This window comes from Schistocerca nitens, chromosome 1 (assembly GCF_023898315.1).
Source record: "Schistocerca nitens isolate TAMUIC-IGC-003100 chromosome 1, iqSchNite1.1, whole genome shotgun sequence".
Taxonomy (NCBI): domain Eukaryota; kingdom Metazoa; phylum Arthropoda; class Insecta; order Orthoptera; family Acrididae; genus Schistocerca; species Schistocerca nitens.
In genome coordinates this window covers 509,864,091-509,888,514 of record NC_064614.1, presented here as the reverse complement: position 1 = coordinate 509,888,514, position 24,424 = coordinate 509,864,091, and the positions used below count along the sequence as shown (strand labels likewise).

At 39.4% G+C, this 24,424-nt stretch overlaps 1 protein-coding gene across 1 annotated transcript in view; it reads left to right on the top strand.

Moving 5' to 3' along the window:
• The window catches only part of LOC126253159 (ankyrin repeat and KH domain-containing protein 1), a 241,908-nt gene that overhangs the window by 146,378 nt on the left and 71,106 nt on the right, over positions 1–24,424 (top strand). The window contains exons 24-30 of the mRNA XM_049954320.1: positions 1,538–1,774; positions 10,410–10,573; positions 15,293–15,494; positions 15,584–15,676; positions 15,813–16,050; positions 22,135–22,267; positions 23,448–23,573. Coding sequence (XP_049810277.1) covers positions 1,538–1,774; positions 10,410–10,573; positions 15,293–15,494; positions 15,584–15,676; positions 15,813–16,050; positions 22,135–22,267; positions 23,448–23,573 — 1,193 coding nt within the window. The remainder of the gene's footprint in view (positions 1–1,537; positions 1,775–10,409; positions 10,574–15,292; positions 15,495–15,583; positions 15,677–15,812; positions 16,051–22,134; positions 22,268–23,447; positions 23,574–24,424) is intronic.

Here is a 24,424-nt window from a genome sequence, read left to right as displayed (position 1 = left end):
GCAAGGTACAAACAGCAGTCATTGCACCTCTGCCTAGAACAACAGTTTTCTTTTTCAGTTAATAAAATATATTGGTGTTATATGTCATGGGTAAATACATTTTACGCTTGGGCATGTTCTCACCTTACTAGCTGCTTTGTTAAAGTTGTGTTGTGTGTATAGCAAAACTAGTAGTGATGTTTGCTGATTGGTGTATAATATTCCATTCTTTTGTATTTGAACTTTGACCATAAAACATTGAAGGCTCATTTTAAAAAGTTCCCATAACTATTAGGGAATAGAGAAGAGGTTGATTTTCAGTGCATCTAAAATAGTTTACTGTTGTGTTCTGTTCTGATTCCTTACACTGTAATGGAATTTACTGACCACTTGATAAAGCAGAATAGATAATTCCCGGTAATCAGCACAATCTTTAAATGCTGCTAAATTGCTTCCACTCTCTATTGAAGAATTTTGAAAGTTTGGTGGAATATAGTAGTTAATTCAAAATTACCTATTCCTATTTGTTATCTTTATCTCAGAGATAATACAGGGCTATTCAAAAAGAAGGAACAGATTTCAATATTTATTGCTTCAAAAGAACATAATATAGAAACACAATTACAGTGTTCCTGGAAAGAGAAAAGTTCAAATTTTTACACATTCAATGTAAGCACCATGTCTTACTTGACTAATATAAAAACGTTGGCTCATTTCTTGTGACACATGACGCAATGGTTTCGTTATCGAATTCACAGCTTCAACAGTGCGATGTCGCATACGTTCAGGGGTGTCAGGCACAGTGGGGATAAAAACGCCATCTTTTATGTAACCTCACAGATAAGTCACAAGGTGTGAGGTCTGGAGACCTGGGAGGCCACCCATGAAGAAGTTCCTCTTCTACTCCCCCTCTTTCAATCCAACGTTCCGGAATATTGTCGGTCATACTTATCGCCAGTGGTATCCCAGGTCTCCAGACCTTACACATTGTGACTTTTACCTCTGGGCTTTCATAAAAGATGGCACTTTTGTCCACCCTCTGCCTGACACGCTTGAAAGTCTGCGACATTGCATTGTTGAAGCTGTGAATTTGATAACGAGAGACCACTGTTTTGTATGTGACAGGAAATGACACTTTTGATATTAGTCATGTAATATATGGTACTCATATTGAATACATAAAAATTTATACTTTCCTCTTTCCATGAACATTGGAATTGTATGTCTATATTTTGTAGTTTGAAATCTGTTCCTTGTTTTAGAATAGCCCTGTACGTAAAAAGCATGAAGGCATTACTTTTGCCAAAACTGTCACACCAAAGGAAATTCTGCAGTACTACAGCAATCAGTTTCGCTTCTGAAAATGAAACACCTTAGTGTGCCTGAGTACAGTAATTTCAATCGTCTTTTCATTTCTAGATGACCCCTCATCACACTACTAGCAATATTAGGGCATAGGCTAAACAATTTAAAGGCCATTACAAATTGTTATTTGTAATGTTTGTGCTACCAATATGAAAAGTTTCTCAGTGATAAAACTTAATTTACATTGTTTCAGGTGAGGTTGTGGCGCAAGAGTGTAATGGTGCATGTGTTTCGGGAGTAGCTGCAGCTTCAACAGCTATGGGGTCAAGAACAACTTCTGGGGGCACACCTCAGTGCCCCCAAGCTCCTTTCTCCTGTATGGATGTTGATTCAGAGACTGATAGTAACCATGATACAGCACTAACGCTAGCCTGTGCCGGTGGTCATGAGGAACTTGTTGAACTGCTGCTTTCACGTGGAGCTGATATAGGTAAGTTAGTTACTTAATTTAAAACACTTTTGGCAATAGTGTGTTTTTGTAGAACTTTACACCATTTCAGACAGTAATTATTGCTGTGTTACTGTAATGTTTGCGGCCATGTAGATTTACAAGAAACTTTTGAGAAAGCCATGAAGGATACATAATAAAGGCTATAACGTCAATGAAGGAAGAAATTTTGAATTATGGTTCACTAACTTTAAAATTACAAAGATACTACTGAAAAATATAAGAATCATTTTTCTACAAAGGTAAAGAAGTGCATGGAGGGGCATATGGTCAGCACACCGCTCTCCTGGCGATTTTGCTGACTCTCTGGACCGTGGAGTCACTACTACTTGTTAAAGTAGCTCCTCATTTAGCACCACGAACTGAGTGCACACCATACCAGCCCTCCAAGCAAGGAAAAATGCTTGACAGAACAGGGAATCACATGCAAATCCTCTGCATGACAGCCATTTATGCTGATAACTATGGAGGGGAACTTACATGATTATTTAAGTATTTCAATGCAGTCATTATAATCTCCTGTGCCCATACAATCATTAGCTCCTTAATTTTTTGGAGCATTTATGTCTTTATTACGTAGAAGGTTGCTTTGACTGAGGCTGCTGCTGAGGAATCCCCGCCTTATCCGTGGTAATGGTCTGCATTAGGAATTTAACTGTTTTATTGAAACACATGAAGTGCTGCATGGACATGAACATTTTGTTTCATTTGTGCTCTAGTCAATCCTTGAGGAACCAAACTTGCACAAACTTTATGAAAATTCAAGTGCCTAAGATCATTGACTATGCAGTTCTGTGAGGAAATCAGAGGGTTCATGTTACGTTATAAATTGTCATGACAATTTCCATACATTATTCTTCCAATCTTGCAATGTGGAATCACTGAAAATCTCCAGAGGGCAACTAGGGCACTCCTTGTTTGTTATGTATCATTCTTTGTTGAATTAGTAAAAGTGTTAGTCTTTTCCACATCCATTTCTCCATTCAGCCATTCATACACATTACTTCAATACTATATTATGCAAAAGCTATAAAGGACTTAATGGATAACAATTAATGAGATTCACAAAATTTATTATTGGAACTGTTCCTCCTTCAAATAATCCCATGTACCACAACACATAGCAAACTCCTTCACCCTGAAATTTCAGATGTAAAGAAAATAATTGAACATGTTCTCAAAGTGAATGCAATTTTATCCCAGTTACATCCAAACACGTGCATTGAAATGTATCTGTATCTCAGTGTCACTGCTGACCAACTGGGCCTAACTCAGATATTTAGAAAATACCAAAGAGAAGTAAATAATACTGCATGTAAAGCTGTAGGATCCTTGCAAAATCCTGTGTTTATCTGAACATAGCTTTCTGTGAAGTACAGCGTTCACCATATGTGGGACACATTTCTTAATGAATGTCCTCTTTGGACAGTGCCTTGGTCAGATCTTCTTCTTGTCAGATACCCTCCAGTAGCAAGTCTGCCATCTTTAACTGACTGCTTGTCACTAACCTCTTTGCAGTAGTCTGCTGTTTAGTCCGTATCTCACTAGACTTTTAAAAAAAGTTAGCAAATAGTGAAATGCCTTTCTCTTTGTGTATCAACATCTTCCAAAGACCTTGTTTTGATATCTTAAACATAAAAGGGCTATTTGGAAAGTAAGGTCGAATAGGTCACAAACTGGAAACGACAGTGAAAATCTGATGAAGCTTTGCGCAGATGTGGTGGGTGTTGTCCCTACAATGCCTGTGGATCACACAGTGTCACTCTTTTCGATTCTGAACACACAGTGAGCACATAAATATACTAGAAGAAAGGTGTCTCCTGCCAAGTACAGGTGCCCACTGCAGGGTTTTGGCTGATTTAATACAAAATGTGCTTGACATGAAGAAGGAAATGCATGACATCTCTCGGCCGCACACTGCTGGGACAAAGAGTACCCCACTGCAGCGTTTTCGATTGGAAGCATTTGATCACCCTCCAAACAGCCCAGACTTGGTGCCCTCTGATGTTTCTCTCTGCTCAAAGGAGACAACGTTTTGGCACAGACAACTCACTGCGGACCAGCATAGAGAAGTGGTGGAAGGCACATGCATCTGCCTTCTATGAGGAGGGTATTAGAAAGCTGGTACAGTGCTACAATGGATGTTGAAGTCAGCTATGTAGAGAAGTAGCTGGAAGGTGTGGCAAACCATTGCAAATAAATAAGTTTCGAATTTCACTGTGGTTTACATTTCATGACTGACTGATTAAATCTTACTTTCTGAATAGCAGTTGTGTTCAGAAATATCAGGGTTGGTTAGCTGTAGATAAGAGCTGCTGGACATGCAGTAGCCTGTTTTCAGTCAACTCCTAAGTGGTATGAAAGTACCTGTTAATGCAGTGTAGAATTAGATTCTGAGTGAGTTGATAAATGTCAGACGAAATGAAATTCAGCAAATTAAATATAAAATAGGAGGAAAGCTTTAAGCTCAATAAGGACTGGCGTGCTGCTACTATTTAAAACATATTTATTTCATATTGGAGTGAAGATTGGCTGTTCTTCCAGCTTTAAAAATAATTTAATACATTGGCTGCATTTTTTATGCAGCATCATATGGCCCTTAGAGCACCAAATGTAAAGTATCTAGCAACCACATTTTGTTTCCTACTCCCGGCCTAGTGCAAGGCTTTAGATTTGATGCTAGTTCAGCAACTTGCATGTCAGTTCTTCTGGTGTTTTATTCAGCAATTTGTCACTTGGTCTCATAAGAATGTGTGGACACTGTTCCAGGCCTTGCTGCCACAGAAAAGTCTGTAAAGTTTACCAGCAATCAAACCTAGGACCTCCACCAGACCGTGGGGGGCACCCAGAGCTGTGAAGTGTGACTGTATGATGAGAAATAATATAATTTTGTGACTTTATACCAGGTGTGGAAGTGTGAAACCGGAATTTCCCTGTAGATGGTGCTAGCCATTCAGTGAAGGGCCTGAGAGACAGCACCTGCAGCACAATCTGCTTCCTGTAATGGCTTACGACAAATGTCAACACAAAGTAACCGAAGTTTCATACATCGGTATCTGTTTCAAGCCCATAAACATGTAGAGTTTTGTGTCTGTGAGCTATGATTTGCAGACGGCATTGGGTTTCTGTTATCATTTGAAGAAAACTGCTGTAGAATCTCATTGAATGCTTGTTGAAGCTTATGGCTAACATGGTCTGGGGAAAACAGTGTTTTGAGTGGTTCAGAAAATTCAAAAGTGGTGATATTGACATGAGAAACAATGAGTGTGGGTTAACCACCAAGAAGTTCGAAGACAACGAATTGCAGGCCTTATTAGATGAAGATCATAATCAAACGCAACACTAACTCGCAGAACAATTGAATGTGATGAAAAAAGCCATTTCTCTTCGGTTGAAAGCTGTGGGAAAATGGGTTCTGCTTTAACTAAGTGAAAGACAGCAAATCAATCGAAAGACCACTTTTGTAAAGCTGCTCGCCAGATACGAAAGAAGCTGGTTTCTCCATCAGATAGTGACAGGTGATGAAAAATGGATATATTTTGAGAATCCCAAGCCTCGTAAATTGTGGGTGAATCTAGTAAAACCATTGACATCCACTGCAAGACCAAATCAATTTGGAAAGAAGAGAATATGGAAAAAGGTGAGACAGTGATATTGATCCAGGATAATTCCCTATCACACATAGCAAAACGGGTCAGGGAAACAATCAAGGCATTCTGTTGGGAAATACTAGTGCATGTGACTTATTCTCCAGACTTGGCTCTGTCCGATTGTCATAAGAACTGTTTTGTGTGGCACTCATAGCCTGCCAGAGAGATGGGAGAGACATGTAAGTAGCAGAGGAGATTATTTTGAATAAAATATTGTTTATCAGTTTCAAACAAGATGTGTAATTATTGCAATCAAATTCCAGTTTCGTACTGCTACACCTGGTAGTTTCTTTATCATAAATGTCAGCCTGTGTAGTGAAGAAAACAGGAATCCGAAAATGTCATTTTCATTTGTTCATACCAAACCAAAAATGTTTACTAAAGTAACTACTTCAAGAACAGGTGTAGCATCATTTTATACATGTAATCATCATTTTTAGGGTTCCACACTGCAATCAATAAAAATGTAACACTTGGAAGATCACTTTGTTGTCCTTCAGTCTGTCTGTCTGTCTGTCTCTGTCTGTCTGTCTGCCTGCCTGTTAACACCACTTTCTCAGAAACAGGTATCAGTTGAAACGTATGTCATATACTGAAGTCTATGCCCTCTTGATGGTGTAAATATTTAAGCATCTGAGTCAATGCAGTCATAAGGTATGGCCACATATGTCACATTCTTGATACTCGGAAACACACTCATCAGCACATATAGGTTAACTATATATATACTTAGGAGTTAGTGGTCTAGCAGAATAGTGCACACCTGGAAATAGACATGTTGCGGGATCAAATCTGTCGAACCATGGACGTTTCAGTATTTATTTTAACCCAGCTGTCAACAGTGAGGAGTCGCCAGAAACAACACATGGTTTGGGTTCCACATTATACTGTTGGTCCTCTTTCCCCAGTTGGGGTAGGTTAAGGACATGCAAGTATTAATGTTGGTGTCCAATAGAAAGAGTTGCACCAGGCCATTGAGCCACAAGAACTTATTATCTGTGTACATTATTAAGTTTGTACAGGACCTCCAGATATTGAGTCCTGTTCACACTTGCCCAGTGTTTTTACATGTACAAAGTGTGACCAAAAAAGTAATGCAGTTGGCTGTTTCCTGATGCTTGTATTCGGGTGAGCGCTACCCCAATAGCGGGGAATGGCAGAGGGCGTATCAGCTTTCCAGCTCTGCCATCTGCTACGAGCTGTGAAAGCATCTGTATGATGGTTTGCGCAAATCCTTGTTCAAGGCTTTTGTCAATGTGCAAGAGACAGTCAACTTTGGAGCAACGCTATTCCATCAAGTTTCTTTCAAAACTCAAATACCTCTGGCTGAAACTTACAAAATGATTAAAGAAGCCCGTGGGGAGTCTGCCATATCTTACTTGCAAATTTCCAGGTGGCTAAAACTATTTAATGAGGCCCAAGAGGAGGTTACTGGCGAAGTCCACTCTGGATGACCATCAACAAGTCCAATGCACAATAAGGTGACCCTTGTGCTTGCCTTGCTGAATGCCAACAGACATTGAGTGTTTCGTGGCTAGCGGATGAGGTAAACATGTCATATGGGACTGTGTTTAACATCATTACCAATGATTTGTACAGGCTTAAAGTGAGTTCCAAATTGGTTCCAAAAGTATTGAGTGACGACCGGAAGTGCAACCATTTGGGGATCGTGACAGAACTTGCTGAACGGGTGGAAAGAGACCCAGGTTTTTAGACAGTTTAATCAGTGATGTGATATGGGTTTTTGGGTATGACCAAGAAACGAAGTGCCAATGCTCAAAGTGGCACACTCCCATGTCTCCCAATCCCAAGCAAGAATGAGCAAATTGAAAATGAAAACCATGCTCATCACCTACTTCAACACGAAAGGCTTCATACATTCAGAGATCATGCCACAATGAATGACTGTGAATGCAGCTTACTACCTCGCAGTGTCAAAATGATTAGCACGTTGCATCACCCCCACAAGGCGCATGCCCACATCAATGTAGGCGCTGCATAAGGACAACGTGCCACGCTACACCGCTCTGTTGATTCAGGAATTCCTAACAAAGTGCAAATTGGCAGTGCTGCTGCAGCCTCTGTGCAGTCCTGACATGGCACCTTCAGACTACTTCCTGTTTCCGCACATCAAAACCATGATGAAGAGGTGCTGTTTTGATAACCATTGAGTACATCCAAAAGGCAACGTCATGTGATCTAAAGGAAATTTATCACCACTTTCCTGAACTGTACCAGGCATGGAGGAATTGCTGGAAGAAGTGTATTGCTGCTCAAGGCAATTATTTTGAAGAATTTTAATAGATTATATGATTTGGATCAGTAGATTTTCTTGTACAAACACAGTTGCGTTACTTTTCAATCACACCTTACATAAAGCAGCAACTGACAATGTAGAAAACACGTTCAGCTTCTCTCCCCACTCCACACCACGGAACTTACTTCACTCTCTGCCTATGTTCTCTAAACAAGCAACACAGAATGTGGACCGGAGAAAGAAATGTGGCTGGCCAATACATTGCCCATACTACTCAACTTGATGAAATGTTGATCACAAAGTAATTGTAAGTTCGGTCTGTACTCCTTTTTTATACAGGGTGTATACACCCGGGACAACCGGGAAATCTGGGAAAAACCTGGTAATTTTTTCATCCGGGAGAAAACTGGGAAAAAACTAGTAATTTTTTGGAATTCAGAGAATTTTCCATTGTCAGTTAAATTTTTGTGATTTTTGACTGGTAAGAACTGATACTCCAACAAAGTATGTTGCTGTATACCACTACTGCAGAATATTGCTGCAGCAATAAAATGTAAACGAGAGGGGGAAAACCCGAAGGAAAAAAAAACTCTGTTGCAAAGGAAATGCATCGTTTACAACAAAAACACACACACACACACACACACACACACACACACACACACACACACAAACGTCTGCCAAAAGCAAAATGTGTCAAAGGTGTTAGGACAAAGACTATGCAATACTTCGTAACAACAAACTGCTTCAGATAAGTGTGACTTCACAATTGTTTACATTAGGTTCGTTTGAGCAGTTGCCAGAGGGATAATATGCGTGCGCAGTTCCGTCGCATATGAGCAATAAATTCTCCCACTTCTGGCCACTTGAAGCCAGATGTTAACTGGAAAATTTTTCGGACATGCACAAGCTGCCAGATTCGCACAGAGCAGTCTTAAGTTGTAGTGAGTGTGGTGGGGTTAATATGTACGTGACCCGTGTTTACATTTAGTGATTTTGCGGTTTCCTCTTCGTTTGCAGCTCCCACATCAAGTAGAAACAAAATGGATTTCTGTGACTGGGACTATCAAGTTGATTAAAACACATCACGTAATTACAGAAGGCAGAAATATGTTATTAGTTTCAGTTTACTGATTTTATTTTATTTTATTTCCATGTTTTTATCAGTCAAGCATTAATGGCTTTACAGAACAATGAAGCCATTTGTCAATTTGCTAAAGAAATTTGGCTTTTTATTAATCTTTTCTGCTGAGGCACTCATTCATTTGGAATGAAGTGTTTCGTTCCACAGTATAGGCCAGTTCCAACTGTTCGCTGAATTTCAAGTGCATGTTTTCATCTTCTGGCATGTATGACATTATGCCATAATAAGGTACCAAACATGAGATATTACAGTAGTGGTACTCCAAGAAAACGTACATCTTGAGAACCTTAATGTTAAGTTGGGACCTACTTCATTGAAAATCTGGACATACGAATGTGCACTTAAAGCCGAATTATGGATTTAAGTATGGTTTATGAAATTCCCGATGCTCTTACGGTATCCTCTGGAAAGGTAAGATCTCTTAATGCTTTATATGTCTGAACGTATGAGCTTCCTGCACCATCATAGCCGCACACAAGCAGTAACACCTGTTTTATGGTGCTCTCTGGCACCTGCCGAAATGAGCCTGTTTCTAATAGGTCTTGGGGAAAATATTGTGACTGGTGGTTTTAAGAGATTTACTTTCAAAGTAAATTTCCTTTTACACAAGGTGAATTAAGTTACGCATGAGAATGTGCAATTAATTTCTTAAATCGCACAATGTTTGACGCTCGTTTGAAACTTAAAACTTTGAGGACCAGCTACTTTAATAAACTTTGAGCCCAGAACAACACACATTTATCATTGTTTTAAATTTTACTGGCACATTTGTATGATGTATCTTAAAATACAACACATGCAAAAAAGACCAGATTACATGTGAAAGCTTAGCTTCTCTTGTAGCTTATTAATCTTGGAGATCAATATTATAGTGAAAACTTAGCCGTTCCATGTAGCTACACTATGTATATTAATTAAAACCATTAACTTTTTCTATTCATGTGTTTGAGCTACTTAAACAGTGATGTTGCTAGTATTGGCTGGCTGCATAACGTTTTGTATGCTCTGCATATCTGCTGTCACTGGCAAGTGAGATCACATGACATGAGTTATGATTGACTTACAAAAGGGCATCACAGTCTCGATTTCAGTGCTTCCAAAATTAATGTGCTGTGTTTGGTGGTGGTGGTGGTGGAATTCGAATTTATACTTTTGTAATACAAAAATATGCAGTGTATCACAATACCAAAATACGCAAGTAATGTTGCCGCACATCAAAGAGCTTTCCAATTTTTTTTTATTTTTTATTTTTATTATTTTTTTAAGTGCCAGGATGTTGTGCACTGGTGTGTAAAACATTAGCCATTCAAAGGTTTTATAAGTTTTATGGTTCTGTGGGAAAGTATACTGCCACTTAACACAGAGAAGGTGTATTTTTACCCAGGAAAAAAGTGCATTTTTTAACCGGGAAATCTGGTATTTTTTTTCCTTGTCCTTGTATATACCCTGTTATATCAGCTACGCAAGGAGCAAGCCGCAGCTACCTATGTTCTTGAATTTCACATATTATGGTTTTATAGTTATGAAATGCTTCTATAACAGAACATGTGCATGATTTTATTCCAGAACACAGAGATAAGAAAGGATTCACACCATTAATTTTGGCAGCCACAGCAGGACATGAAAAAGTAGTAGAAATACTGTTAAATCATGGTGCAGAGATAGAAGCCCAGTCGGAGAGAACTAAGGATACACCACTCTCTCTTGCCTGTTCAGGAGGTCGTTACGAGGTAATATTAATGCACTTCATGTGCTTTACTTATTCACAATTGATTAGTTGTTGAATTTATTTCACTTATATTTATTCTACTTTCTTATTGTGTCTATAATAAATTTTAATTTCCCACTCCTAAAGAGGTATTAAGACACTACAAATCAAGGTAATATGAAACAGAACATAATCAGAAATACATAGATTGCGAGCTACAGTGACACTTACTGTTTTGAGATAAATATTTCTTGTGTATGCTGTTCTGCAGCCTCAATAAATTACATGAATTGCATGCTGTTATAATAATCCACAAGAGCTGTTTTTCTTATATTTTGTATACTGCTACTGGTTTCACATGATGGCTCATTCGTAAGCAGTACAAAGACACAGTCAAGCTGTTACCAGTGCTCCCATCCCCCTCCTGCCCCCTCAAATGTGTACGTATGTACACGTACGCGCGCGTTTGTGTGTGTGTGTGTGGGGGGGGGGGGGGGGCAATTTTTGGTTGTATGTATAATTTTTACTTACAACAATATTAAAGGCTACATTGCACTCACCAGATAGAGGAGGCATTGAGTTGCAGAAGACATGTACATGAAAAAGAATGCTAGAAATATTCAGCTTTAGGGCTAAGTCTTCCATCGGAAGTGGAATTCACAAACACACATCGCCACTGTTGTCTCCTGGCACTGAGATCCGACTGCGGTGTTCGGAGACAACAGTGGCCTTGTGTGTCCAAGTTCTTAGGATTTAACTGTTATTTTTCAATTGATGTCTGCTTTTGTCATATTTGTGCATGACAGTTACAATATCAATTTGTGTGTCAGACACACACTTTGTTATTAAACTTATGTCCGCATACAAACGACTAAACATTATTCACTAATGGACAGACTAAGTGGCGGTGCTTTTAACTAGTTTTAAAACACAACTTTTACTGCTGCTTAGCTTGCAGGGGAAAGACATTAATTACAGAAATATTGTAAAATAATTATTTCTCTTTCTTTGAAGATGTAACTTTTAAAGATCTAATTCCTGCTTTAAATGCATTCTCGTGCTTTACGCTTTGGTTTCACTAGCTTAAGATTTTGCATTTTGGCTGGTTTCAGTTGAGTTATATTGTGTGTTATACCTTGAAAAAAGAAAAAAAAATCTTCGAAACAAATTCCTACACCATAATCTGTACATCAGAATGGCATTTCCTTTTGTCTCCCCATTTTGTTGCAGGATATTGCTCATTTCTTTTTAGGCTGACTTCTTTCCTTTTTATGTGGGATCTTCTCAATGAAATGACTTACTATCAACCATAGCAGTTTCAAAAATTGCTCACATGGAGGTCAAGCTGCCCTGCGAATTTCCAGCAGTTCTGATAAAAGAAGCAGCTTGAAACTGACATGTGTTTCTTCCTTCGTCTTGTCACTAGCATTCCAAACAATAAAAACATGGTGAACTGAAATAGGCATGAGCCTTCTAAACTTCATCATATAGCGCTTTACACCTTTTTCTCCTTTCAATCAAAAAAAGTTGTAGTTTCTGATCCAAACATGAGATATTTCAAGAAGCTTGCAGAATTTGCATCCCACAGCACACACTAGCCAGGAATGCTAACCATTAAGCCACACTGTGTACACCATAACTCGTAGCATTGCTGTCTGTCCTTGAGAAACAGCAACTTGCTGTTTCAAAAATTCTCATTGAACTCAGCCACAGAACCCCGTCAATGGTCTTCTCTATGGCAGCTTCGGAAGATCATCAACGTTCTTGTCATGTGGTTACAACTTCTTCATGCTGATGAGCATTGGAGGTAGTCCCACCCATTGAAGCTGTCATCACTGAGCGAATCTTCAGTTTTCTTGAAACTCTCATTGTCGATCTGCACCACTGAATTTTAGCAGGGCTTCATAAAGAGAACGTGGGTGATGTGTCTGCCCTTATGCCTTCTCGATGAAGTCACAATCCTTGACTCCATATGTGATATCCGAAAGTGACGAAAGATATGATGTGTTCCAAAGTAGTGCTTCAGTAACTTTTATCAAGTCCTACTTTTACCTAAGGCCACAAAAAATCCAAACTAATGTTCCTAGGCTGTATCTCACTGGTCGATGCTTGGTGTTGCAGCATTCTGTCTTTCTCCTAAGTGTGCAGGTTCCATACACAAGCCAGCCGTGTTAGCTCTGTGCTCCTGGTGACGAGATGTTTCACGTAGTTGTTCTGAATGTAGTGTAGTTGAAATAGCAGTGTATCCGTTGTTGTTTCAGTCTCATGACCATGGAGCAGCAAGTACCGAGTGAAGTCTTTGTGTTTGGTTTGTTCTTAGAGAGCTGATTGTCCAATGTCTTATTGTTTTCTCTGTAGATGGGAGGCATTTGTCAACCGGTGTGTGATGTCCCATCATGAAATTACGTGTAATGCTAGCCTCGCCTCGAAAACTTTTCAATGGTTGGGGATAATCACATAGGGTGTGCCATGATTGAAAATGATATCTTCTACAAAATATTCTGCAATGTCCAGATCTCTGGTAGTTGGCACAACTTCAGCGACAGCATAGTGGATGGCGTATTCATTGCAGCTTATTCTCCATCGATTACATTTGTCGATGTTGGGGAAACTCCCCATGAGGTTGGTTCCAATTCGGTGGAATGTCTCTGCTGCCTGTGGTTTGGTGACAAATGCTACTGAGGTAATTTTGGCACATGCTTCTGTCATTCGCACTCCCTACAGTGGCTCTCATTGTGTCTTGCAGATTGGTAGAGATCTGAATAGTTAAAACTGGTGTCTTCTCCAACTAGTGTCATGTCAAAACCACATAGTCCAAATCCAAAGGCAGGGCTGTCAAAGAAGTAAAACACTTCGAACTGGAAGCATGTTTACTACTAACACCAACATACACCCAGAACAGAACTGGTCTCCTAGATGGAAAGTGCAGTTATTTATAAAAACATATAACATTCCAGAAAATAAAAAAGTATATTTAAAGAAAATTCTGAAAATAAGTACTTCATAACAAATAATTGCTAATGGTTGTTTCAACTAGTGACGTGCAGCATGCCATACAACAACGCTCACCACTAAGACACATTGCGAGCATAACAGCTCTTGGCAATATCCTAAAAGTTCACCTTTCTTGAGTCTTGTCTTGGATACCTTCTTCCTATTGGATCTAAGTGTACCAGTTACTTTTGTTCCTGTCTGTACTTCAGAATATTACCTAGGTGTATATTCTTACAATAATTGTCCATCTGGAGAATGTTGTGTGTCACTTGAAAAAAAAGCCCGCCAACTTTCACTACAATCTGACTGGTTTCAGAGTTTACATAGAAATAAAATTTCGTTTCTACTTGTTTGGAACTTCCAAATTCCAGTCTGCTTTACTCTGAGATGATAAAAGTAACAACACTCTCTCTCTCTCTCTCTCTCTCTCTCTCTCTCTCTCTCTCTCTCTCTCTCTCTCTCTCTCTCTCGGTGTCCATAAATGCAAAAGTGTTGCCAGCACGAAGTCGACAAGTGGTTGCAAATGGTATCAAAGTAGCTGAACATAATCATTTCCAGTCAGTGATCCATGTAAACACAGCCCACACAATTATGGAGCCACCACAAGCTTGCTCAGTGCCTTTGTGACAACTTGGTTCCATGACTTCAGGGTTCTGCACCATACTTGAATCTTACCTTCGGCTACTACCAACTGAAATCTGGACTCGTCTGACCAGTTGACCGTTTTCCAGTCATCTGGGGTCCAACCAATATTGTCACAAGCCCAGGAGAGGCACTGCAGATGATGGGTTACTATAAGCAAAGGCACACGAGTCGGTTGTCTTCGCCATAGCCCATTAATGCCAAATTTTTCCACATTATCATAGTGGATAAGTCAGTTATGTCCATCATTGATTTCTGTGGTTATTTCATGCAGTGTTGCAGTGACGGCTCTACACAAGTACCACTGGTCTAGCTTGTTAAGTGAAGGCCGCTCAGCCACTTAGTTGTCCATGGTGAAAGGTAATGCGTGAAATTTTGATATTGTCGGCACACTGCTGACACTGGATCTCAGAACATATAACACCCTCATAATTTCTGAAATGGAATTTCCCTTGTGTCTAGCTTCAGCTACCATTCCGCATTCAAAGTCTGTTAATTCTGATTGTGCAGCCATAATCGCTTCAGAATCCTTTTTACGTGAATCACCTGAGTGTAAATGACAGCTCCACCAATGCACTGACCTTTGATTCCATGTGTATGCGATATTACTGCAATCTGTGTATGTGTATATCGCTGTCCCATGACACTTGTCACCCCATTGTATATTGTGCATTATTTACTGATGTGACTTCATCGATCTGCGCATTTGTTCTTCACTGTTTCCAGATGTTTGTTTCAAAAAAATCTAGTATCAACAACATGACACATGGTTTGCATCATGATGAATGTATTAAATATTATTTCAGAGTAGGTGGTTTGGAATAAAAGCGGCAGACTTCGTTTTTTGTGATTTATGTTTGTGAAACTACTGTCAAAGGTGTATCACCAAATCTCCATATTTATTTTGTAATTGTTGCCCATCTTCTACGTTAGGTTTCTGAAAACGATGATGACTGAAAAAGTATGACTTAATGTAAGCCGTTTTATTGTCTCAGTTTCTCATGTTTGTTGAAAATATTACAATATAATAAGACAATTTAATCACCTCATGTATACTGTTTGAAGAGTAAGGGCTGGTTTATGGTACTCTTGTGTTATATTGCAGGTCGTGGAATTATTATTACAAAGAAATGCTAATAAAGAACACCGTAATGTCTCAGACTATACGCCACTAAGTTTGGCGGCATCTGGTGGATATGTTAATATAATTAAGCTCCTTTTGGCGCATGGAGCAGAAATAAACTCTCGCACAGGTAGCAAGCTAGGCATATCTCCTCTCATGTTGGCTGCAATGAATGGCCATACTGGTAAGCACTTAAACAATGTGTGTGTTGTACCTTAAGTATTTAGTTCATGTTCAGCATATTTTAAACCGATTTGCTAATTCTTATTTCAGCTGCGGTAAAACTACTGCTTGACATGGGAAGTGACATCAATGCTCAAATTGAGACTAATCGCAACACAGCCCTCACACTAGCATGTTTCCAAGGTAACAGTTTGGTCCCTCGAAAATTCACATTTTTGCTATTGTAAATCAATTAACATTCTGTGGTTGTTGTTGTTGTTGTTGTTGTTACCATAAGATGTTATTAAGTCAGTTAAAACACTTGCCTTTCTTTTGCTAGGACGACATGAAGTGGTGAGTCTTTTGCTGGATCGCAAGGCAAATGTTGAGCATCGAGCAAAGACAGGTTTAACACCACTAATGGAAGCTGCAAGTGGTGGCTATGTCGAAGTTGGTCGTGTCCTACTGGACAAGGGTGCTGATGTAAATGCACCACCTGTGCCTTCGTCACGTGATACAGCACTGACAATAGCTGCCGACAAGGGTCATTGTCGGTTTGTGGAACTTCTACTTTCAAGGTATAAAACTCTTCATTTTCAGCAGTAGCATAGGATAATGATCAGTGTTAACAGTGCAAATCATTGTGTGAGAAGTCTCAAACCATAATAACTATTTAGAAATTTACATTTCCCCCCCACCAGTGACAATTGCTCTTTGTTTTAGTAATGGCCTATAGTCAAGTCAGTGTAAGATGATCACTGATAACTCGAACTGCTGTTGCCAGCTTTCAGCTGTGAAGCACAAAAGGGTACACGCAAAACCATAGTCTTTTATGAAACTGTGACAACACTGAGGCACTGGCATAGACATACTTACATAATCACGTTGCTAAATGGTTGAAATAGGCTTGCAAAGTTGCCAAGTCGAGCCCTCTGCAAATGGCTGTGACCATCTTGTTCTGACTTGAGTACAGAAAACTTTTTATATGGTCTTGTAATCTCTTTTGTTGAGCATAAATATAAAACCCAAAGTCGTCGTCGTCATCTTGGACAGTTTCCAGCCACTGGCTGGGTCTGTCGGGAACACAAGCCTCTCCATCGTGTTCTGTCTTTCCACCATTCCCCCTCTTCCACCTTCGTCCAGTTCTCTCCTCTTCTCGTCACACATTCCTTCACTCCCTTCACCCATCTATCTCTTGGTCTTCCTCTGGGCCTCTTCCCCTCCAGTTGCAGATCAAACATCCTCTTTGGAATTCTTCCCTCATCCATTCTCTTCATGTGTCCATACCACTGCAGTCTTGATTTTTCTATCCTGTCCTGTACTGGTTCCTCCTTTAGTCTTTCCCTCACATACACATTTCGCAATCTGTCTCGTCTTGTTACACTCAACCTGCTCCTCTGGAACTTCATTTCACTAGCCTGTATTCTACTTTTGTCGCTTTTGTGCATTACCCATGTCTCACTTCCGTATGTCAATATGGGGACAAAGTATGTTCGGTATATAATTCCCTTGGATTTCTGTGGCACCTCCTTGCTCCAAATAAGCCCCCTAATGCATTTGTAGAACTGCCCTGCTTTTCTGCACCTTTCATTTATTTCCATTGCGTTTCCTCCCTTACTTTCAATCATGCTTCCCAGGTACTTGAAGTTCTCTGCCACTTGTAATTTTTCCCCTCCACAAGTTATATCCACATTTGGCCTATTCTTCTTCCTTGTTGTGACAATTATTTCACTTTTCTTTGCAGAGAAATGCATTCCATATTGTGCTGCCGTTGCCTCCCATACATCTAACTGCTCTTGCACCTCCTTCTCGCAATTTCCCCATAACATCAGGTCATCGGCAAAAAGCACTGCTTTCATTTTATGATCTCCAATTGCATCTGATACTTGCTGTAGGATTTCATCCATAACAATAATAAACAATAAAGGCGAAAGTGCACTTCCCTGTCGCAGCCCATTTTCCAGCTTGAACCATGCAGTACGTTCCCTCCCCACTTTCACACAACTCTCACTTCCCTCATACATTTTTCTGACTTTTCGTGTTATCTCTTCATCTATCCCTTTTGCGTTCAGCACATCCCAGAGCTTGTCCCTACAGATACTGTCATACGCCTTCTCAATATCTAAAAAGGCCATGATTAAGTCCTTCCCGTACTCATAGTGCCTTTCCTGCAGTTGCCTTACCGCAAATATGAGGTCCGTTGTTGATCTTCCCGGTCTGAAACCATACTGCTCCTCTTGCAGTCTACTTTCAATACTGCTTCTTATTCTCTTCTCCAGGATCTTTTCATAGATTTTTCCACAGTGGCATAGCAGGGTGATTCCTCTGTAGTTCTCACATCTCCTTTTATCCCCTTTCTTGAAGATCGGGACTATAATTCCTTTCTTCCAATCCTCAGGAATTCTGTTCTCCTTCCACACCACCCTCAGCACTCTATATAGCCACTGGGTTCCTACTACTCCTGCTGCTCGTATCATATCCACTGTTACTTCGTCCCAACCTGGTGCCTTGCCCCCTTTCATCCAAGTTAGATCATCAATTTCCCCACTAATATAATCGTCTGCTGCCTTAGGCTCTCCATCGCTGTTAGTTACCCGCTTGGTGGCATTCAACAGATCTTCAAAGTACTCCTTCCAAATCTTTTTGAGCTCATGCATTTCCTCCACAACTCTTCCATTATTATCCATGATCCTCAGGCACTCGCTTCTGTCGTTCCTCTTATTTCTTACCATGGTGTAAAGTACTTTTTTGTTCCCTTCACTGTCCTCTTCTAACATTCTTGTCCATTTTTCCATCCACTTCTTCTTCTCCGCCCTTACTATGGTCTGTGCTGTGCTGCTTTCTTGCTTTCCTTATATTTTACCCTATACCCCCGCCGGCGAAACATTGCACTTGACAGTTCGCTTTTTGTGTAGTTAGGTTGGCTATACTGTAATAGCGATGTTGCAACAGCAGCCTCTATACACACAGCAGACGATACAGTTTCCCGTCCCGTCTCGTAAATGCAAGCGATTGAGCAATTACAGTGTATATAAAAATTCGTTTTTAGTTGTACTACAATGACAGGAAGTAAACAACCGTATAATAATGCATATAAAAGCACAACGATGTGCACCCTTTCGATAACGGAGCAAAGAAATACAAAAAACAAGCATCTGCCGACTGGTACTTTAAAATCAATAATGTACGTAGTTCACAAAATAAATAATAACCGAGATTGCAATAAATAACCAATATTAGTAATTTTTCACTCGCCAATTTACAGCGATAATGGCGCAATTCCATCCAGCTCGCCATCGTCACTGTTGTCCGATTCATCGCCAAAACCGTCTTCATCGTCGTCATCAGCAAGACAAATCATTAATTGTTCATGGCCACTGATAATGCCTTCTATTGTCTGTGCTGCTCGTATAAGCTTCTCGACGTGCTCTACTTTTTTTCTCCATGAGGCTGCATCCACAGTCACAAGAGCTTCACGCAACAGCTTTTCCACCTCTGTTATTGTAAAGGACTTGTTGTTGTTCCTTACATACATTTTTACATCACTCCATATTAACTCAATAGGGTTGAAATGGCAGTGATATGGTGGCAGCCTTATTACAGTATGACCGTGCTCCTTGGCAATTTCGTCTACTACATATGTAGGTGTCGTAGGCTTATTTTCTTTAACAAGAGAATATAAGAGAACCTTTGTCATATATCCGCTGTAATATTTCGAGCCTGTAACCATTGCACCATAAATTCTTTCCGATCATTTGTGGTTGGGGCTTTGTTCTGTATCACCGAATGATATGGAGCATTGTCCATTACAATTGTTGTAGGGATAGGAAATTGTTTTAAAAGGTTCCTGACCCACTCAACAAATCGTGTGTGATCCATATCTTCATGGTAATCACCAGTCTTTTTTGATCTAAAAACTAAAAGTGCGTCAGGAACAAAACCACTGGAGGAGCCTGCATGGACCACAGTTAATCTAGCTCCTCTTCCCGTCGGCTGATGGCCGCTACTGCTGGGTGTGTTATCCGTCCAACATTTACTGACAGCTTCCCCGGCATTAACCCACGTTTCGTCTAGCCAAATTATGGAATGAATGTCTCTGCCCACAATTTTGTGCAAGAAAATGCTACGAGCGGTAACAATATGTGCCCTCTCTAACAGTACTTTGCGTCCGTCTAGCGTTTTGTAACGGAAACCCATATTTTTTAGCAGAATTTTTGGTGATGTTTTACCACCCCTGAAGAGTTCACTTTCTTTTAAAGAGATTAATAACTTAGCTACAGTCGGATACTCTTTTCTGCTGTAGTAAGCATAAACATGCCTACGAATTGCATCAGTCTGGAAAGAATCTGAATCTGTGATAGGACTAGGCCGCTTTTTCTTCTTTCCCGGGGTTGATAAAAATGTATTATTTGATCCAGACAGCTCGGAATCATTACGGCTCACTTCAGTATCTTCCAAGTTTTGTAGTAATACTCCCTTACTTACTACGGTTCTTGCACTAATACCAAGAGTTTTCGACGTACGTTCCACCACTTTGTCGGCAGGAATTGATGGCTGTCCATGAATGCTTACGTAGTTTTTCTCCTGCTCGTAAAACTCACGAGTTCTGCGTAGCAACTCCAGTGCCTGGCTGTTTAGCGGCACCCCTCGACGCAAAGGATTGTCACTAGGTGAACGAAGTCTTTTCGGTGGCATTTTCCAAGTATGTACGCTCACAACGTAACAAAAGTCACAACGATATAGCACACAGTACAACGAAAACACGCGATAAACAACATACAATTCACGTTGTATACACATTCACCAAACAAAGCCGGCAACGCGGGAACTTTGACGTCACAGCACGTGAGTAACAGCAGTGCTCACTGCGCTGTGATTGGCTGGCGCCCTACGCTGAACGCCTAGCGCCTATCGTTCTTCACTTGTTACTCTGTTACGCTGCCAACTTCATACGCAAACGTCAAGTGCAATGTTTCAGCGGCCCGGGTATAGCTTCCTCTGTTCGAAAAACCCAAAGTATCATATGAAAAGATATTTTCTTCTGAATCAGTTCCTTATATCCTGCATCATTGTTTCATATTTTGGGATAAGAGTTTACGCCATCCAGTACCCTGGAAACAGAGAAATATCAGGGAACTTTTTTTATTCTGGAAAAATCAGGGGAAAAAAAATAGTGGGAAAGGTATGGATCCGATTTGCTTTTGGGCAAAGGCATTTGCATGTGTTAATCTTGGCTAGACGAAGCACCACACTCACCATTAACCCTCAGTTTGCTTCAGGTCAACTGCTTGCTGCTGGTGATAGAGCATCCTTATCCCCTCTACCTCTTCTTTCCAACACAAAGGAGAATGTTATTTGCCTGCTGAGAAACTCCAGCATAACATCATTAAGATGCATAACACACCGTATCGAAGACAACAGAAGCTGTGTATAGATTTTTGTGATAATTCAAAACCCTAAATAAGAACAGCCATTTCAGCATACAACTATTATGTCTTAAATGAGTATATTCATTACAATTTTGCTGTTGTTTCATTCTTTGAAAGTGAGAAACTGGCAACTTGACAGAAATGACCTAAGAATATTTGAAGCAAAGTTTTTTGAAAAAATGGCAGCCTGGGAAAAAAGTTAAGCTTTTTTTATCTCTGGAAGTAAGTTCGTGATAAACCTGGAACTTCCAATGAAATACCTTACCAATATACAGTCTTAGAATGTAAATTATCATCCTCCTCCTGCTTTCCATGTAGGGCAAAGTTGATAATTTTTTAAAAAATGCCGAAGCAGGTGTCTGTATCTCACTTTCACAGAAAAACATTTTCTACAAAGTCTTTTAAACCCTTTTTATTAGAAAGACCATGTCCCAAACCGTCTAAAAAGTGAGCGTGTATAATGCAATAAAGACCAGCAACACAGTGGAGGCATAGTGAAAATGTGACCATGTTCTGCTAGTACTCAATTTTGATATCTCTTATGTTGTCCTTTATCAACAATATTTATAGATTTGTTCATAAAATTAATTAAAGTAGTTCAGGTATTAAACGCAATATGACCTTGAGAAAATACAAAAGTAAGATAATTTTGTTTTTGAGAATCGCTGGACAGCCAGGAGTTCAGCAGAATCAAGAGACGTTGGTTAGCAGTCCTCAAGTGTAATAAAATTGTAAAAATACAGGGGAAGAATTGTTTTCTGTTCTGTTCTGATCATGTGACATTCCACTCTTATTGCATTCATTCATGTGTACTTTACAGCACCAGTACGGGTGTGTACTGTGAACCAGTAGTTGTGAGGCAGACTGTGAATACAGTAGTCTGTGTTTCGACAACTGGCCTATCCAAGGATTTGTGTGTGTCAATTACATTTTACTTCACCTTTGTCATTGTTTTTTAATGTGGAAAATGCTGATTAGCACCCTGGTTTGTCCCTGTTGAACTGTGTGTTCCCCTAGTTGGTTGGGTCAGTCATTTCAGAGGCCAGGTGAAGGCAGAGGCATTACCAACTCCGATAGGAGCATGCCTAATCAAGCACTGTGGTGTTCAAACCATTCTCTGATGACAGCTTCACATTTTCCCACCACACACCATAGTGGTCCTTAATCATTAGTAAATAATTTTGTGGTGTTTATTTATTTATTCATTTATTTATTTATTTTATCTTACAACAGAGGTGCTCAGGTTGAAGTGAAGAACAAGAAGGGCAACTCACCACTCTGGTTAGCAGCAAACGGTGGACACTTAAATGTCGTTGAGCTGTTATACAATGCTGGTGCAGACATTGATTCTCAGGATAACAGGAAAGTAAGTTCTTTTTTTATTCTGTGAACGGTTATATCTTTATTTAGACTTCTAACAATTTAGTTGTTGCCACATTATTTTGACCTTTAATTGCTTTTGGATGCTAAAATAAAGGCAGATTCACACTGGTACTCAACAATATGAGATTTACTGTCACTGCCAAATGTCAGTGTGGTCACACTACACTGATCATAAACATTATCATTTCGGGTAGCTTAGTATTGAACACAGAAAGTGAGGTTATTAGATACTGCCCATCTAACAGAAAGATGGTGTATACAGAACTACAGAAATTGAGTGAATGAATCAATTTGAACAGGACTAAAGGGACTAGCAATGATGTTGTAGTTTGTTAATGGCCAAAGCAAAATTAATATTATATATTTGTACGAAAGTTATCTTGTGTGTTTCCCACACTGCATGGGAGTGAAATAATAGGAAAGCGTCATTCAGACATTTTAAAATATCAGCATATATTTGACTGAAAAATAATACCACATGTGAACCAAAATTTAGAAAGCGATATATAGAGCATTTCTACCCTATTCAATGTGTTTTGTTTTTCTCTCTAAGCACCAGATAATTAAAAAAAATCTCTCATTCAATATAGCTGCCTTTTTGAAGATAAGAAAAGGACTTCTTAATGAAAATTGTTTGATCTGTTTGTTCTTATTTATGCACAATTTAGGTGTTTCCTTCTACCAGATATTGTAAAACCAAAATAATTTTCCGTATTGGACATTGGTCCTCTTGTGAGAGAACACTTGCAAGAAAAATATATAAGCCCTCATGAAATCTTCTCAGTAAGTCATGAAAATAAACTAAACAAAAAGATTAAGCAGATAGCAAAGTGCAAAAGATCTCTACTGCAATGTAATTAAGCATGAAAATAGCGTATGATGCCATTCCCTCCCAGCACGCCCACCAGCCCCAGTCAGTGCCAAAAACTTTCTGCGTGAAAATCTTGAACATATACGTGTATTCCATTTTCAGTTTGTGTGGATGCCACTATTTATGTGGAACGCTTTGTGCAATGTTTTGACCTTTTGTTCTGTCACATACATTGTGAACTGACCTTAAAAACTTGTGCCAGTTTAGCTCAAATGTCTTCTGATGGATTTGTTATGTGATGATTCCGAATTTGCATTGATTAAAATAGTTCCTTTCTTTTTTGCCCGAAAAGGTTTCTTGTCTGATGGCAGCTTTCCGGAAAGGTCACATGAAAGTTGTAAAATGGATGGTCAATCATGTAACTCAGTTCCCAAGTGATCAAGAAATGACTAGATACATTTCAACTGTCAGTGACAAGGTATGTTGGAAGGGAAATATTTATTTTTCTCGTATTACATTATATTTTATGTCTGCTTAATTATGCCTTTGATAGGTACATTTTATGAAGAAACTAGCTGAGAAACCCAGCACATTGTTTAGGTGTTTCATTCCAATCTTCCATTAGTCCATCCCCCCCCCCCCCCCCCCCCTGTTCCAGTCTGTCTCCTCTCTCTCTCCTATTACCTGTGTCTTCTTCATCCCTCTTTCTGTCCATCAGCCCCCACCCTCTAATGGGAGGCTGATGGTTTTTAGACCCACAGGATTTCTTTCCAGTTATACATAATGCGTGTACCAAATTTGGTTGAAATCTATGTAGTGGTAGTTTAGGAGATGTGGAACATTCATGCATTGTTTTGTGCATGCATGCATACATACATACATACATACATACATACATTGATAGAATGATAAAGATTACATTTGTAGTCACTGCGAATTAAATGAGAACAATGTTAAACTCCAGTCTTCATTTAAATTGTCAAGAGTTCCATTGAATTTTTCTATCTTAAAATGACAGTTCATTCTATGTATAATGAATTGTGACTCTAATGATTGATATCTTACTTCTAATGAACTCCTTTCCAGTAACAGTTTTGAGGTAACATTTCCTGAAATTTTTGTGCAGTAAACATTACCAAAAGTGCCCTTTTTTTTTGAGATATTCTACGTGGTACACCAGTTGCACAGTGTGCTTTTGTAGTATGCAATTACAAGTAAGAAAACCTTCTAATACAGCACTTCAATTTTGCAAACATGTAAATAAAAATGTGTGTGCTTGATTTTGTGTTTGTCAATCACAGTATAAAATCATGATGTCATGCAAACATC